This window comes from Peromyscus maniculatus, chromosome 1 (assembly GCF_049852395.1).
Source record: "Peromyscus maniculatus bairdii isolate BWxNUB_F1_BW_parent chromosome 1, HU_Pman_BW_mat_3.1, whole genome shotgun sequence".
In the NCBI taxonomy this organism is placed as follows: domain Eukaryota; kingdom Metazoa; phylum Chordata; class Mammalia; order Rodentia; family Cricetidae; genus Peromyscus; species Peromyscus maniculatus.
Window position 1 is genome coordinate 36,292,112 of NC_134852.1, and position 17,602 is coordinate 36,309,713.

Genomic DNA, 17,602 nt, shown 5'->3' on the forward strand with positions numbered 1-17,602 from the left:
GACGTGAGCCATGATCTGCAGTTCCTCCTGTGGGCGGGAAATGAAGGCCTTGATGGAGGAAGGGCAGGCATGGTTGGGGTTGGACCCATTGCTCTGGATGGCTGTGAAACATGGTCTGCTTCCCCAGGGTTCCCCAAAGGATCAAAGCTATGGTGGCTCTTTCTGGACACTGACAAATAGTCGGAGTCCTCCATGGATTCTGGGGTGTGGTCCGAGTGGTGGGTATGATTTAGGATGACTGGGTGTAGGGTGAGGTCTGGATCCCCTGGGATGCTGTGATATGATCTGAGGTCCCTCTGGAATTAGAGGTGTATGGTCTAGGTTTCCTGACAGGGTGTGCCCACCCCCACCCCCATCTGAAGTCACGAAACAGAGAGCACAGTCCCTGGTCCCAGGTGGCTCACCACCATGCTTTGGGGTTTCAAAGGAGGTAAGACCTGTCCTCTGAGGATGTGATGGAGAGAGCTGGTGTGTGTGTGTGTTGGGGGGGGGGTGTCCAAGTAGCCGATGGGGCGTGGTCTGGAGGGACGGGTGGGGCCGGGGCCCAGGCTGGACCCCGGCGCTCCGCAGTGGAGAGGGGGTCTGCAGCGACCTGGGCGTGCGTGTGGCCGCCCCACCTAGGGCCGGCGCCCCCTCCCCCCTTGCGGCGGCGACGCGGAGGGCGGAGCGCGGCGGCGCGCGGGAGGGCGGGCGGGAGGCGGGAGGCGGGCGGGAGGCGGCCCCGCGGCACCGCGCCCCCTCCCCCAGCCCTCCCCCCACCATGGCGCGGCGCGAGGCGGCGGCGGCGGCGGCGGGGCCGGGCCCCGGGCCCCCTCCCCCGGGCTGGGTGAGCGCGGCCCGCGGCGGTCCCTGGGGCTCTTTGGAAGCGGCGGGCGGGGGCGCGGGGACGAGCGTGCCCGTGTGTCCGCGGCGCTGCGGCGGGGCCCGGCGTGCGCCCGCCCGCGGCCCTGTGTGTGCCCGGCGCCCCGCCGGTGTGGCCATCCGGGCGTGTGCGGGGCCGCGGTCAGCCGTGCGTGTGCATGTGTGCATGTGTGCGTGTGTGCGCGCGTGTGTCCCACACACTCCGGGGCGCCGGATCTGGGGGGCTGTGGCGCGCCCGTCCGAGGGGCTGTGTGCAGGTGTGTGCGGGGGCTGCGCGCCCAGGTGTGCGGGGCTCCCAGTGGGCCTGTGCGCGCGTGCGGCTGGCTGTGTTGGGGGTCTGTGTCCGGCGGGGTTGGACATCCATCGGAAGGGCTGCGGAGCCGGGTGTGTTCACTCGGGTATCCGTGTGTGTGTGTGTGTGTGTGTGTGTGTGTGTGTGTGTGTGTGTGTGTGTGTGTTGTATGCGGGTTGGATGTCTCCGAGGGCGTGTGTGTGTGTGTGTGTCTGTGTGTGTGTGTGTCTGTGTCAGGTACTCTGCTGGGGTGGGGGCTGAGGCTCAGCGCATAGTGGGGCCAGGCCTCTGTATGGATGGGGGGGGGTTGCTTGGCTGCTCCCTCGGTCCATGTCAGCTGGGGGGGGGGTCCCTCAGTGATCCTTGGGGGAGACGGCCATGTCTTCCTTCTCTTCTCCGTGGCTGGTTGGGGAGGGGGGATGGGAGGCCGGGAGGTGGACAGATGGAGGGATGAGAGGCCGAGGGATGGACAGATGGGCCCTGGGGTGGGGGGTGAGGTTGGAGAGTGGAGGGTGGGGATGAAGACCTGGCCCTTCCCACTCCACGCCACCCTAACTCCCCCACCTGCCGGGTATCTGCAGATAGGGCCTCAGTTGCCTGTGTCTTGATAGCAAGGCTGGGGAGACTCTGGGGGTTGCTGATGGCAGAATCTTTTGGGAACCCGGCTTTGGGACTCAGCCCCTTCCCATCCCTACGAGGTCCCACCTGCTGAACTATGACCTTTGACCCTGGCTTGTACTTGGTTCTTTTTGGGGCGGGGTGTAAAAGGACTGGGAGGGTGTTAGATGTGTTTGGCCTGGGAAGTAGGTGGGGCAGAGTGCCGGGCCCTGAGGAACGGGTATCAGTGACAGTGAGTGTGAAGCTGGTCGCTCTGTCGACTGTGCTCGGTGCTTTGGTGTTTTGTGTGCATTTACAAGTGTGCTATTCCTCCTGGGACTGTAGCGTGAGTGTGTCTGTGATGCGTGAGCCTCTCAGAGTGCCTACGAAGTGCCTGTGTGCTTGCTCCCGGCTCCCAGCTTTGTCAGTGTGTGTTCGTGCTAAGGGTTCTGTGTGCACGTGTGGAGTGTGTGCTGCTGAACCTGCATGTGTCTGTTGGTGGGAATATGTGAAGTTGCATGAATGTGTTTGGGTGTGAAAGAGTGTGCACCTATGTATCTCTCATTGTGCAGGTGAGTCTTGTGTGTGTGAGCCACTGTGTATTGACAAGGGTTATATAGATGCAAGTGTCTGGTTGTCTGATAAGGGGCACACAGGTCTCTCTGTATCTGTGCATCTGTGAATGTGCAAAGGAGAACCTGTGTGTGTGTGTGTGTGTGTGTGTGTGTGTGTGTGCAGGTATGTCAGCCTTGAGGGGTGCGTGTCTCTCTTGGAAGTCCTTTTCTACTTTAGTCTCTGGGGACCAGGTTCTGTATGTTTAGGCATGTAGATACATGTAGATACAAGATACACGCACCTGTGCCTCGGGCACAGGAGTGACTGTTTCTGGGTCTAGCAAGTGTGAGCTGTATGGAGCATGCCAATGTCTGTGTCCTGGAACACAGATGTGACTATGTCCTGGGCTCAGTACCCTGCAGGGCAGGGAGCACCCAGCCTGGGGTGGTGTACCCTGTAGAGTTGGATTGAGACTCATGGATTGGCATGGGCTCACCAATGTTAATGTGGATTGAGATGCGATGGCATGATAGGAACCCCTGGTGCTTCTGCGCTCTGGATGCCACTCATGTCTTTGAAGTTGGGGAGCCCATTTGAGAACTCTTGAGTTCTAAAGGATAAAATGTCTGGTCCAGGCTCTTGGGTCTCAAAAAGAAAAGCCTGGGAATTTAGAAATCTAGGGCTGCTAAGAGGGGAGGGTAGATTCCATGCTCGAGGAAACTGATACAGGTCAGGGAGGGGGTAAGGGTCAGCGCTCCTGAGACACCAGAGGGCAAAGCTCACATCCCGGACTCCTGGGGTTTGGAGGGTGAACAGTCCTGAGGCCCAGTCTGAAGATCCTGTAGCAGGGAGCCTGAGAAAGTGATCACTCTAGGGATTCCCTCGGCTCAGGTGGTTTCCAAGGTAGGCCTTGATGCCTAGAAAGAAGCTGGAAGAGGCCAACCGTGGTTTTGTTCTTTTGCAGGTACCGGCCCAGGCCCTGACTCCTTGAAGAGAGGTGAGTATAGTGCCATGCACTGGATGAGGGATGTGGGGTGTGCCTTGGGCTGGGAAGAGACTGGGGTGATAGCACACTGTCTGCCCAGGCCAGAGCTCTACCAGTGTACCCGGGTGCAGAAGACCACGGTGTCCAGGGAGGCAGGTGCCCATTCCCACTGAAGAGTAGAGATAAGCCTGTGAGCATTGTAGCTGGGTAAGGGTTCATTTCATGGTGGTCAGGAGGCTCAGAGGGGCCCCGTATGTCAAGATATGATGTCTCTCAAGATAGGTAAGGTGGTCACGAAAGTGGGGTCCCATTTTATCAGTAAGGATCCACAAGTGTTTCTAGGTATGGAATAACCCCTGCACGATGGTGATTCAGGCCTGTCATCCAAGCAGTCAGTGGGCTGAGGCAGGAGAATTATGAGTTTGGTGCCAGCCTGGGCTACACAGTGAGACCCAGTTTCAGAAAAAGGAGGAGGAGGAGAAGAAAAGAAGGAGGGCCAGTAGCTCACTTGTAGAGCACCTGCCTAGAATCCATTAGTGAAGGAGCAGGGGGTGTGGCTTAGCCACAGCACATTTGCTTAGCATGAGCAAGGCCCTGGGTTCCATCTGCAGCAACACACACACACACACACACACACACACACACACACACACACAGAGTGTTAGTATCATCTAACACTGATGTAGCATTTATGTGGTCTGAAGCCAAGCTAAGCATGTGACCATTATTCTTCCTGAGCCCTCCCCAAAGCCCTGTGAGGTAGCTAGGGGTCATCATTGTCACACATGAGCACAGGGAGGCACAGGGGGAGGTGTTGTTTCATTGAAGCAACACACAGCTGGGACTTGGGGTGCGAACCCTCGCAGAGGGATGGGATTCTAACCCGAGGTGCCACGGTGCCTTTGGGTGACCGGCAGCTGTTCTCGTTGCCACTGTCTTTCCTATGAGTGTGCTGCAGCTGTGCCAGGGGAAACCCCATGCTTGTTTCATGGAATAGGTTCTGGGCCCTGGAGACCCAAAGCAAGCAGGTGTCCCACAGGGCTCCTGCTGGTAGAGGCCCACCTTCCAGACCTGGGCTTCGAGTCAGTGCAGAACTGGAGGGAGAGGAAGGCAGAATGGAGATGGGGGTGCGCAGAGATGTGCTACCCTAGCCCTGCCTCAGCCTCTCTCCAGCCCATCTCCGTCTCCTCCTATCCTGTTTCTCTCCTCCTCTGTTTCGTCTCTCTAACTCTTTCCTCTCCCCCGCCTCGTCTATCCATCTCTGGCTCAGTCTGTTTGATGCATTTTCTTCTTCACTCAGGTTTTTTTTCCCCCTTTGTTCCACTGTTACCTGACTTTTCATCTCCTCTCGGTTTCTTGAGACAGGGTCTTCATATGTAACCCAGGCTGGCCCACATCTTTGAACCTCTTGAGTGCTGGGATTACAGCTGCCTGCCACCACTGAGCCACGCCCCCAGCCCCTCATGGCTGCATTCTAGGCAGGTGCTCTACTACCAAGCCCCGCCCCCCGGGCCCTCATTGGGGGATTCCAGGCACATGTTCTGCTGAGCTGTACCAGAACCTACTTCACCGCCTTGGGAAGCTATTTTCTCTTTTTGCCCTGCTGTCTTTCAGTCCATCTCTCCCCGACTTGCTTCCTTCTGGTTCTCTCTCAGCCTTTCTCCAGCTTTGTTGGTCCCAATCTTCTACCCCTGGGCAGGAAGATCAAGGTCACATATGGCCACCACCCCACATAGATTCCTTGGAGGTTGGTCAGCAGGGGCTAGGGCAAGGGCAGGGAGGGGTGAAACAGCTTCAAGGACGCCCCCTTCCCATCCTTTCCTCTTTACCCCCCTCTGCCGCCCACCCTGTGTTGTGATGGGAGCTGACAGGTCGTGGGTTGCAGCTGCTGGAGGGGGAATCCCCGCCGGGAGGTTTTGCCTGGAGCAGAGGCAGTGTGTGTGTGTGTGTGTGTGTGTGTGTGTGTGTGTGTGTGTGTGTGTGTGCTCGCGCATGCGCCTGTAGGCATGTATGGGCCTCCTGTGTACCTACTGTTGGTACCGGTCACCCCGCTCAGGAGCGCAGCTGAACCTAGAAAGAAACCATACTCAGAGGAGGACTTCCCCAGACTGGGATGGGAAACTCTGATGCTTTTTTTTCAACTCTTCCCACCTTTTCCATTTTGGGGTTTTGTTTATTTGTTTGTTTTTGCCTTTTTTGTTTGTTTTCCACCAACTTAGGTGGAGGACTTAGCATTCATTGAGTGCTTACTGTGTGTTAGGCAGCGTACTCAGTGGTTCCCATGCATAAACTCAGTGTGAAGATTATTGTCTTAGCATACAAAGTCAAGAAATGTTGGCCTGTCCGGGTGTGGTAGCACGCACCTGTGATCCCAGTGCTTGGAAGGCTGAAGGAGGAGGACCAAGATTTCAAGGCTAGCCTCAACTGTAGAGCAGGTTCTAGAACAGTGTGCACTACATACTATCCTGTCTTCAAGAACAAGATAGATGTGGTGGACACACCCTTAATCCCAGGACTTGGGAGGCAGAGGCAGGTGGATCCCTGAATTCAAGGCCAGCCTGGTCTACTCAGTGAGACCTTGTCTCAATAACAACAACAAAACTTGCTATTGGGGAGATTTGTGACTTAAACCAGCCTGGGCGACATAATAATACCACCATGTCACAAACAAGTGAAAAATAACAACAAAAATTTTTAAAAGGGAGAAAAATAAAGAAATTATGGCTTAGGTATGGGAATCATTACTGTGGTCTTCTAGAGTTAGTAAACGAGAGAACTGGAATTAGTACTCAAATGTGGTTGATTTTAAAGCACTTCTAGACCAGCAAGATGGCTCACCTGGTGAAGGAGCTTGCTGTACAATTCTAGCAACCTAAGTTCGATTCCCGGAAGCCACATGAAGGTGGGATGAAGGAACCAGTTCCAGAAAGTTGTCCCCTGACCCTGCCACACATACACAATAGTAATAATATTTAAAATGAAAGCACCCACAGTTCTGTGCTTGTTATGCATTAGGCGCCCAGTGATGTTGCAGCAATAATTTTTAGTATGTGTTAAATTGTACATGCCAGGTGCTGTTCTAACAGCGGTGCTCATGAGTGTGCATAATCTTCACCAAAATAAAGCCTGTTCCTTCTCTCCGTTTTACAGATGAAGAAACCGAGATTCAGAGAGGTTCAGACACGTGCCCGAGGCCACACAGCTAGTAAGTGTCACAGCTGGAATTCGAACTAAGAATGTGTGTTTGACCTCCTTGTTCCTGAATCTCAGCCAACAGTGATTTCAGGATATCTGGTGGGCTGGGAGGTCATGGGCAGTTGGGGAGCCCCTAGAACCCTGACAGAGGTGGGAGGAAAGAAGACTTCGGAGGAACACAAAGGTGATTTGTCAATTACTATGGGAAATTTTGTAATCAGATCTGGGTGTTTTGGTCCAGATCTGTAATCCTAGCACTTAGAAGGCAGACACAGGAGGATCATGAATTCAAAGCCAACCTGGGATACAGTGATACTTTGTCTAGGAAAAAGAAAGGCCAGGTGGTGGCCCACACCTTTAATCCTAACTCTTGAGAGGCCGAGGCAGGCTGATCTGTGTGAGTTTGAGGCCAGCCTGACCTACAAAGTGAGTTCAGACCAGCTGAGGCTACATAGTAAGACCCTGTCTAGAGAAAGAGAGAGAGAGAGAGAGAGAGAGAGAGAGAGAGAGAGAGAGAGAGAGAAGAAAGAAAGAAAGAAAGAAAGAAAGAAAGAAAGAAAGAAAGAAAGAAAGAAAGAAAGAAAGAAAGAAAGAAAGAAAGAAAGAAAACAAAAGAAAGAGAAAGAAAAGGTTGGCCATTTTACCAGCCGTTTTCAAGTCTGTTGTCCAGAACTCATTCACTGGGAGTTAAAGGATACAGTTTGATGTTCACCAGCACACGCCAGGGTTTTAAGGGTGGTGACCAAGCCAGGTCCAGGTATCCTGCCTGACTATCGTTTTCCCCTCCAGGTCTCACCTCCTGCTTCTCCCGCCTCCCCTCTGCACCATGGCTCCAGGCTCCTTCTCCTCTGGGCTTCTCTCGCCACCACCTGCTGCTCTCCCCTTTCTGCTGCTGCTCTGGGCAGGGGCATCTCGCGGCCAGCCCTGCCCCGGTCGCTGCATCTGCCAGAACGTGGCACCTACACTGACCATGCTGTGTGCCAAGACCGGCTTGCTCTTTGTGCCGCCCGCCATCGACAGGCGCGTGGTAGAGCTGCGGCTCACCGACAACTTCATTGCGGCTGTGCGTCGTCGAGACTTCGCCAACATGACCAGCCTGGTCCACCTCACCCTGTCCCGCAACACTATTGGTCAGGTGGCAGCCGGTGCCTTTGCTGACCTCCGTGCTCTCCGGGCCCTGCACCTCGACAGTAACCGCCTCGCAGAGGTGCGCGGGGACCAGCTCCGGGGCTTGGGTAACCTCCGCCACTTGATCCTCGGCAACAATCAGATCCGTAAGGTGGAGTCCGCAGCTTTCGACGCCTTCCTGTCCACCGTGGAGGACCTGGATCTGTCCTACAACAACCTGGAGGCACTGCCGTGGGAGGCGGTGGGCCAGATGGTGAACTTGAACACCCTCACGCTGGACCACAATCTCATCGATCATATTGCGGAGGGCACCTTTGTGCAGCTGCACAAACTCGTGCGCTTGGACATGACCTCTAACCGTCTGCACAAACTGCCCCCCGATGGGCTCTTCCTGAGGTCCCAGGGCGGTGGGCCCAAGCCACCCACCCCACTGACCGTGAGCTTCGGTGGCAACCCGCTGCACTGCAACTGTGAACTGCTCTGGCTGCGGCGCCTGACCAGAGAGGATGACTTGGAGACATGCGCCACGCCCGAGCATCTCACTGACCGCTACTTCTGGTCCATCCCCGAGGAGGAATTTCTATGTGAGCCACCGCTCATCACGAGGCAGGCAGGAGGCAAGGCCCTGGTGGTGGAGGGCCAGGCTGTCAGTCTGCGCTGCCGGGCGGTGGGTGACCCTGAGCCCGTGGTGCATTGGGTGGCCCCTGATGGGCGACTGCTGGGGAACTCCAGCCGGACCCGGGTCCGTGGGGATGGAACGCTAGATGTGACCATCACCACCTTGAGGGACAGCGGTACCTTCACGTGCATAGCCTCCAATGCTGCCGGGGAAGCCACTGCCCCGGTGGAGGTATGTGTGGTACCTCTGCCACTGATGGCGCCCCCGCCTGCTGCCCCGCCACCTCTCACTGAGCCTGGTTCTTCTGATATCGCCACACCAGGCAGACCTGGTGCCAACGACTCAGCCACTGAACGACGGCTTGTGGCTGCTGAACTCACGTCCAGCTCTGTGCTCATCCGCTGGCCGGCTCAGAGGCCAGTGCCTGGCATCCGCATGTACCAAGTGCAATACAACAGCTCTGCGGATGACTCTCTAGTCTACAGGTGAGTGTGGAGCTGCAGCCCCAGGACCTCCTCTCCAACTCTAGCATCCTTTCCTCCGTCTGTCCGTCTGCTCATCCATCCCCTTGACCTTGCTTAGATGGATAGGCCTGGAGTTGCTTCCTTTTTTTCTGCTGTGCGGTTTTTGTGTTTCTCGAGCTTAGGAGATATTTGTGGAACACAACATGAGCCAGTGAAGGGCTGGGTAATGGGGTTATAAAAGTGAGTAGGGCCGGGTGCTTCAGGCTGGTGATCCTTTCAGAAGCTGAGGCAGGAGGATTGCAAGGAAAAGGCCGGCCTGGACAACTTGGAGGCACTGTCTCAAAATTTAAAAAGTAGAAAAAAGAGGGTTGGAGATGGAGCTCAGTTATAGTGAGTTAGAGCCCCTGCCTAGAGGCCCCCAGTGAGGGGCTGGGGTGTGGTCAGTGGTAGAGCCCCTGCCTAGAATCCCCCAGTGAGGGGCTGGGGTGTGGCTCAGTGGTAGAGCACCTGCCTATAATCACCCAGTGAGGGGCTGGGGTGTGACTCAGTGGTGGAGCCCCTGCCTAGAACCCCCCAGTGAGGGGCTGGGGTGTGACTCAGTGGTAGAGCCCCTGCCTAGAATCCCCCAGTGAGGGGCTGGGGTGTGACTCAGTGGTAGAGCCCCTGCCTAGAATCCCCCAGTGAGGGGCTGGGGTGTGGCTCAGTGGTAGAGCACCTGCCTAGAATCCCCCAGTGAGGGGCTGGGGGCGTGGCTCAGTGGTAGAGCCCCTGCCTAGAATCCCCCAGTGAGGGGCTGGGGGCGTGGCTCAGTGGTAGAGCCCCTGCCTAGAATCCCCCAGTGAGGGCTGGGGTGTGGCTCAGTGGTAGAGCCCCTGCCTAGAATCCCCCAGTGAGGGGCTGGGGTGTGGCTCAGTGGTAGAGACCCTGCCTAGAATCCCCCAGTGAGGGGCTGGGTGTGGCTCAGTGGTAGAGCCCCTGCCTAGAATCCCCCAGTGAGGGGCTGGGTGTGGCTCAGTGGTAGAGTACTTGCTAAGCTGGGGAAGCACTAAGTTCCATTCCCATTGCTGCCAAACAACAAATATCTCACAGGGTTCATGGTTAACATCACTTGCTCTCCAGAGGCTTCTGATCATGAATTCTATCAGTTAAACATTGTGGCACATAAAACACATGTTTTTATAGTTACATTTCTATTTATGTCAATACTACTATTCCAATTGGATATATTATAGAAACGGAAAGCAAAAAGCATGAGAAAAATAGAAACAAATGTAACGAACCAGTTTGGTTTCTATTGCTGTGACCAAGCCATTCAGTGGTGGCGAATGCCTTTTATCCCAGCACTTGAGAGGCAGGTGAATCCCTGAGTTTGAAACCAGCTTAGTCTATGGAGTAAGTTCCAGGGCAGCCAGGGTTACATAGAGAAACCTTGTCCCAAAGCAACAACAACAAAACAAAATAAAAAACATTATGACCATCAAAAACAAAAACAAAACAAACAAACAAAAAACCATTCTGACCAAAAGCAACTTGGGGAGGGTAGGGTTTATTTTTCATCTTACAACTCGCAGGTCATGCACACAGTCCATCACTGAGGGAAATCAGGGCGGGAACCTGGAGGCGGAGGCCATGGAGGAGTGCTGCTCACTGGCTTGCTCCCATGGCTGTTCTGTCTACTTTCTTATACAACGCAGGAGGACCTGCCCATGGGTGGTACCACCCACATTGAGCTGGGCCCTTCCATCCCATGTCAATCATTAATCTAGAAAATGCCCCCCACAGACTTCCCTATGGGCCAGTCTGATGGAAGAAGCATTTTCTCAGTTGAGGTTCCCGGATGACCCTAGCTTGTGTCAAGTTGACAAAAAAACTAATCAGTAGCTATGAGTTATTTACACCATGGTCTTAGGGTGAACAGGCCTGCAGGGAGATAGCTATCAATCTATTGTCTTTTCCTCTCCCATCTGTCTGTACTTTCTCTCTCTCTGTCCATCATTAGGCACTTATACTACACTGTACAGGGCCCTGACTTGGGTGTGGCTGTGGGTCATAGAGAAGAAAAGAGAAGGATAAGATGGAAATGAACAGAAATTTGTTTATTTATTATTATTTGAGACAGGGCTTCTCTGTATAGCCCTGGCTATCCTGGAACTCACTCTGTAGCCCAGGCTGGCCACAAACTCGCAGAGATCCGCCTGCCTCTGCCTCCCGAGTGCTGGGATTATAGGTGGGCGCTACCACTGCCCAGCCCTGAAATGAGAATTTATAAAGAAATAATTACCTACCTCGCTTCCATCCTTACCTGGGAAACAGTAGGTATTCAATTTGTGTGTTTCCTGAACACAAAGGACAGCTCTGAGGCAGATATTGTGGCACATGTCTGTGATCCAAGCACTTGACGGGCTGAAGCAAGAGGATCTTCAGTTCAAGGTCAGTCTGTGGTACGTAGTGGCTTTGAGGTCAGTCTGAGCTACATAGTGAGATCTTGTCTCAACAGACAAAACAATAAAAAAGGCAGCTTAGCTGCTTCCAGTGTGACCATTGGCGCCTGGGACCCGAGGAGTCCAGTGGGGAGGAGCCCACTGTGAATCGATGCCTGAGCCCTGTATCCTGATACTTTGTCAGTGGGGCTCTCGGCCCAGACCCTGGCACACACCAGGGATGACACACAGTGGGCATTGAAAATGGCGGTTGGCTACATAGACACACCTCGTTTGCCTTCCTTGTGCAGTGTAGAGTGGCTGCTGAACGCCCAGCCCTGAGCCTCATTCTTGTGGGCTATCAGAGGGTCTAGAACCACTCCCCATCTGTGGTCGCCCCAACAACTTGAGTGTGCTCAGCCCTTCACAAAAAAGCCTGTCTCTTGACCTGTGTCTCTGCTTGCCCGGGGCCTCGCTTTCCCCGTGGCTCTGCTTTTCCTTTGTTTCTGAGACAGGCTCTTGCCCTTGTAGCCTAGGCTACCCCTTGACTATGTAGTCCCAGGCTGGCACGGAACTCTGGATCTTCTGAGATTTCTGGGACTACCCCAGGTACACGTTTCCTCATTTTGCTTCTGACTGTCCAACACTGAGGGCAGTGTTGGCTTTCTCAGAGGCTCTCCCTAGATTAGACTAGCCCATTCTTACCAGCAGTCAGCAAACCAAGGCTCCAAACAGAAGCCTTCATAAACTATGTCCAAAGCTGCGGCTGTATTCTGCTTCCAGCTTCCCTATGGAGCAGTTACCACACTCCCATTTGCTTCATTTAAAAACTTTAAAATGACTTTTTCTCGTGTGTGTCACTTAAGATTTTTAAGTTACATTTATTTGTGTGTGTGGTGGGGAGCATTAGTGCCATGGTGTGCTTGTACCTGTCAGAGGACATCTTGTAGGAATCAGTTCTCTCTTTCCACCATGGGAATCTTGGGATGGAACTCTGGTTGTTAGGTGGCAAGCTCCCTTACCCACTGAGCCATCTTGCCAGCTTTTATTTTATTTATTTATTTATTTATTTATTTATTTATTTATTTAGTTAGTTAGTTAGTTAGTTAGTTTTTTCGAGACAGGGTTTCTCTGTGTAGTTTTGGAGCCTGTCTCGGAACTCACTCTATAGTCCAGGCTGGCCTTGAACTCACAGAGATCCGCCTGCCTCTGCCTCCCAAGTGCTGGGATTAAAGGTGTGCGCCACCGCTGCCCAACTCCTTTATTTTATTTTTATCCATTCATTTCTTTGTGGTACTGTTGACTGAACTGAGGTACTCATGCATGCTAGGTACTCACTCTATAATGCTCCTAGCCCTTCACTGGGGGATTCTAGGATGGTGCTCTACCACTGAGCCACACCCCCAGCCCCTCACTGAGGGACTCTAGGCAGGTGCTCTACCATTGAGCCACACCCCCAGCCCCTCACTGGGGGATTCTAGGCATGGGCTCTACCACTGAGCCACACCCCGGCCCCTCACTGGGGGATTCTAGGCAGGGGCTCTACCACTGAGCCACACCTCAGCCCCTCACTGGGGGAGTCTAGGCAAGGGCTCTACCACTGAGCCATACCCCAGCCCCTCACTGGGGGATTCTAGGCAGGGGCTCTACCACTGAGTCACACCCCCAGCCCCTCACTGGGGGATTCTAGGCAGGGGCTCTACCACTGAGTCACACCCCCAGCCCCTCACTAGGGAATTCTAGGCGGGTGCTCTACCACTGAGCCACACCCTAGCCCCTCACTGGGGAATTCTAGGCGGGTGCTCTACCACTGAGCCTGTTTTTTCTTTTAAGACACAGAACTTGAGGCTCTGTGGGGGAGACCATTTGCTCTTAGGCGCAGAGAGCAGCAGAGCTTTTTTTCATATGCTTGAACGCACACTTATTGAATACCTAGTGTTTGCCAGGCAGGGATGGAGGGGAGATGGATGATGTATTTCTGTCAGTCATTCAGATTGTGTGATTTTTTTTTTTTTCCCTCATCTCTCTTCACTGCTCCTGTCTGGGTGGGGGAAAGTTCCAGACCCAGCATGTAAGCAGATCTTGATGGCCCCCAGCTGGGCAAGTTCCCAGGACTCTCTCCTCCAGAGGGCCCGGTTCTATCCTGCATCCTCCATTGCTGAGGCTTGTACATAGGACAGCACTGCAGGGGTTAACTTCCTCTCTGCAGCCATGGGCTGAGGTGCCATCCAGTGAGAAGCCTGCTCAGCTGCTTGCTCTGGCCTGGCAGCCAATGAGAGACTCATGGGCTCAGGCTTTCTTAAGGAGCCAGTGACTGTCCTTGAAAAGAGGGGGATCCCCTAGCAACTGGTTATTTGGGGAGAAGAACAAGGGAATCCAAGGCTCTAGCAGAGGAAAAGGGAAAGTTCATTCAAGAAGGGGGTCAGGGCAGCCGGAGGTGGATGACCTATGGAAAACAGAGCCTAATGAAAAACCAAAGGGCCCTTTGAGACCTATGCTTGAAGTCGTGGGGTGGAGGGCGGTGCCTGGTGACAGGGTCTTTCTTGGTGGGGCTCTCAGGACCAGGGCTGGCAGGCCTGTGGAGCTCTGACAGGTAAGCGTGGGTGGGGATGAGGCAGGGCTTTTTAGAAGGGGCGGAACTTGTTCTGCATGGTCTCAAGCAGAGGAAGAGGCGGTGCTCGTCCCGGTGAGGTGAGCCACTAAAGTCCTCGGCAGGAGAGAAGAGTCTGTGAGGCTGGGTGCTGGGTGTGCCAGTCAGGGTGCACTCCACACTTCTGGGTTCTCTGAGGCTGGAAGTGACCAAGACAGACTGTGCCAAGAGATGCTCATCAAGAGAACAAAGTCTGGGAGGGAGTGTCCCTAAGGTGGATCTTAGAGGAATACAGAGGCTGCTGCTGGGAGGTGGCTTCCTGGGTCAAGGCACTTTCTACCAAGCCTAGCAACTTGAGTTCTGTCCCTGGGACACACATGGTGAAAGGAGATTCCTGTTGTCCTCTGACCTCTTCCTTACATATGCACATGTGTGCGCGCACACACACAGACGCGCACGCACACGCAGACACACACACATTAATAAATGTAATTTAGATGAGGTCAGGCCCGTTAAGGATGGTATTGCCGTAGACAAAAATAGAGAGAGACGTAGAAGAGGGCAAGTAGCCTTAGAATGGGAGCCCGCAAGGGCTGCTGGGAACACTGGGTGGGATATTAGCTCATAGTGAGATCCTTTAGATAATTCAGGTTTTAGCTATGTTAACTCATTCATTCCTTAGGCTGTCTCTAGGATGTGGGGATTCCTACTGTCCCCATTAGAGGGAAATGACGCACAGAGAAGTTAAGAAACTTGTGTATGGTCACAGAGGGCAGAGAAGAGGACCGGTCCCAGAGTTGTGGCTCCCCGGTGTTTAACAGAAGGACTTTGCTGTACTGTGTACCTCATTTGAGGAGAATGGTCTATAGCAAACGAAACCCATGCTTATCTACATTTTAGCCGATTGTAGATGAGGTTTGGGGAGTATGGGTCAGTGAAGTGATTTCTGGAATTCTGGTGGTACAGTGATCTGCACACATGGAACAGCTGGTTGTCTCTAGAGGAGCTGTCCCGAGGTGCCTCGAAGGGACATGGCTTCTAAGCCAGAGTGCAGTTAGAAGGGGAGTGAGTGGGAATGTGTAGCTGAGGTGCTTGGGAAACTGAACCAGAAGCTAGCGATTTTACCCAAATGTGGGGCATGTCCTGCAGCATGCCTACTCCCCCAAAGGCAAGAATGTGTATCAAAGTGGAATTATGGCTGGGAATGTGGCTCAACTGGTGGATGCTTGAAGGAAGACCTGGGTTTGATCCCTACTGCCACAAAAGCAAAACCAAACAAACCAATAGGACGCGGTGGGTGCATGTCTGTAAGCCTGAAATCCCAGCGTTCAGGAGGTGGAGGCGGCATGGAAACCAGGGACTGGAAGTCCAGCCATTGCCCTCGCAGGGATAAAACAATTGTTGACTTCAGTATCCATCTGAATAAAGGAAAGACATGTAGACTAGGGGGAGTGGCCATAACATTGATCTCCTTAAATGGCAGATGACAATTGTCCAAGGTATGAATGAGATAGTCCCAGTAGGTGATGCTCACGGTAGGTGGGTCTAAAGGCGGGGCATGTAGATGAGGGGCGTGGTCTTGAGCCCCGATCCAGAAAGGCTGGTAATACATTGAAGGAGGAGCGCCTTGAACGGCGGCTGTAGTCTAGGTAGCCTGTGAGACACTAGTAGCATGGTTTCCCATAGTTGGGGAATGAAGTGAAAGGGTGTGGTTAAGAGTGGGGCTAACTCCGTCCTGATCCCACCCCTTTCCACAGGATGATCCCTTCTACCAGCCAGACCTTCCTGGTGAATGATCTGGCGGCTGGCCGCGCCTATGACTTGTGTGTGCTGGCAGTCTACGACGACGGGGCCACCGCTCTGCCAGCTACCAGAGTGGTGGGCTGTGTGCAATTCACCACGGCGGGAGATCCCGCACCATGCCGCCCACTGAGGGCCCACTTCTTGGGCGGCACCATGATCATCGCCATCGGGGGCGTCATCGTAGCCTCGGTCCTCGTTTTCATCGTTCTGCTCATGATTCGTTACAAGGTGTACGGCGATGGGGACAGCCGTCGCATCAAAGGCACGTCCAGGTCGCCCCCTCGGGTCAGCCACGTGTGCTCTCAGACCAACGGCGGCGGCTCAGGCGCACAGCAGGCCTCCGCCCCACCAGCTCCAGACCGCTACGAGGCGCTGCGGGAGGTGGCGGTCCCTGCAGCCATCGAGGCAAAGGCGACCGAGGCCGAGGCGACTTCCACTGAGCTAGAGGTGGTGCTTGGACGCTCTCTGGGTGGCTCGGCCACCTCGCTATGCTTGCTGCCCTCCGAGGAAACTTCTGGGGAGGAACCTAGGGCCGTGACGGGTCCTCGAAGGAGCCGCTCGGGGGCCTTGGGGCCTCCAACTTCAGCGCCCCCAACGCTAGCTCTTGTTCCGGGGGGAGCCCCGGCCCGGCCGAGGCCACAACAACGCTATTCCTTTGACGGGGACTACGGAGCGCTGTTCCAGAGTCACAGTTACCCGCGCCGCGCCCGGCGGACAAAGCGCCACCGGTCCACGCCACACCTGGACGGGGCCGGAGGGGGCGCGGCCGGGGAAGACGGAGACCTGGGGCTGGGCTCCGCCCGGGCACGCCTGGCCTTCACCAGCACCGAATGGATGCTGGAGAGTACCGTGTGAGCGCCCGGCGCACGGGCACCGGGACGCCTGTGGGGCCGCACTTAGTTGCCCAGCCCGGCCGGATGCGGGGAAGGCTGGAGAGAAGGGATGCGCGAGGGGCGGGGCCAGCCGCAGTCGGGCCGAGCCCACTCGCGTCCGGGATTGGAGGCGGGCCGCCGGCCTCTCCGACTCCACCCCTCCGCCCCGCCCCCCGCGCGCTCGCGGACCTCGCCGGAGCCGGTGCCTTACACAGCGAAGCGCGGGGAGGGGCGGGGCCCCCCCACACTGCAGCACTGAGACACGAGTCCCCTCCCCCACCCGGGACCCTGGGGCCGGGGCGAGGGGCCCATTCCTTGTATCTGGCTGGACTAGATCTCATTCTGCCCCGCGGCGGCCTCCAAAGCCTCCAGCCCCCCCAGCCCCAGTCCCCTCCCTGGTCCCACCTGGTCTGGTTTGGAGGGAGGGGCTCCTCCTTTCTCCTCTCTGTGTCCACGTCTTTCCTGCCCACTGTCGTCCGTCTTAAGTCTTTCCCCACTTGTCTCCCTTTTCTCTGTCCCGTGGTCGTCTCTTCTCCCTCTGACCGCCCTTGATTTTTTTAGTTTATTTATTTATTTATTTTTTGTTCTGTGTCCTTGTCTCCTGATTCCCTCTCCTCAGCATCTCCCGGGCAGGTCCCACTGAAGGACCAGACTCTTCTTCCCTCTGCCTTCCTGTCCCCACAATGAATCCCCACACAGACAAAATCCAAAAACCAAATCCCTCTATCGGAGCCGGGACCCTCCGCCGCAGCAGAATTAAACTTTTTTCTGTGTCTGAGGCGGCTCTGCTGACGTGTGTGTGTGTGTGTGTGTGTGTGTGTGTGTGTGTGTGTGTGTGTGCGCGCACGCGCGCGTGCCTGTCTTTGGGGAGGAGGACTCTGAATCAGACTGAAAAGAGCATGACCGTGAGGACCGGGAAACTGGCAGGCAGACTCGGAGGGGGGAAATAGCAAAAACCACGAATGGCAGGTGGCTGGTGTGTGGGGAACCCTTAAACCATCCTGCCTCTCCTCACAATAACCCCAGGACTTGGGTACTGTTGGCTCCCTCTGCAGATGAGGACACTGAGGCCAGGTGGGTTAAACAACATGTCCTGGTATAATCAGAAGGGTGGAAACTTGAGATTAGTTTATTTAATAGTAATTTCAGGAGGCATAGTGGTCTTCGCCTTTAATCCCAGAACTTGAGAGACAGAGGCTGGCAGATCTTTGTGATCTTGAG

General features: G+C 54.9%; 1 protein-coding gene across 4 annotated transcripts; it reads left to right on the forward strand.

The window, feature by feature from the left end:
- The first annotated feature begins 751 nt into the window (after positions 1-751).
- Lrfn1 (leucine rich repeat and fibronectin type III domain containing 1) lies at positions 752-17,156 on the forward strand. Of its 4 annotated transcripts, none has more exons than XM_076575124.1 (5): positions 752-826; positions 3,270-3,302; positions 6,441-6,495; positions 7,275-8,717; positions 15,464-17,156. In XM_076575124.1, exons 4-5 carry the CDS (start codon positions 7,312-7,314, stop codon positions 16,362-16,364), a joined length of 2,307 nt encoding a protein of 768 aa, XP_076431239.1. In that variant the 5' UTR covers positions 752-826; positions 3,270-3,302; positions 6,441-6,495; positions 7,275-7,311; the 3' UTR covers positions 16,365-17,156. The 4 variants fall into 4 exon arrangements, with proteins under 4 accessions (XP_076431239.1, XP_076431252.1, XP_006986348.1 ...); XM_076575137.1 differs by lacking the exon at positions 752-826 and adding an exon at positions 994-1,118; XM_006986286.4 differs by lacking the exon at positions 752-826 and adding an exon at positions 1,652-2,322.
- The last annotated feature ends 446 nt before the right edge of the window (positions 17,157-17,602 follow it).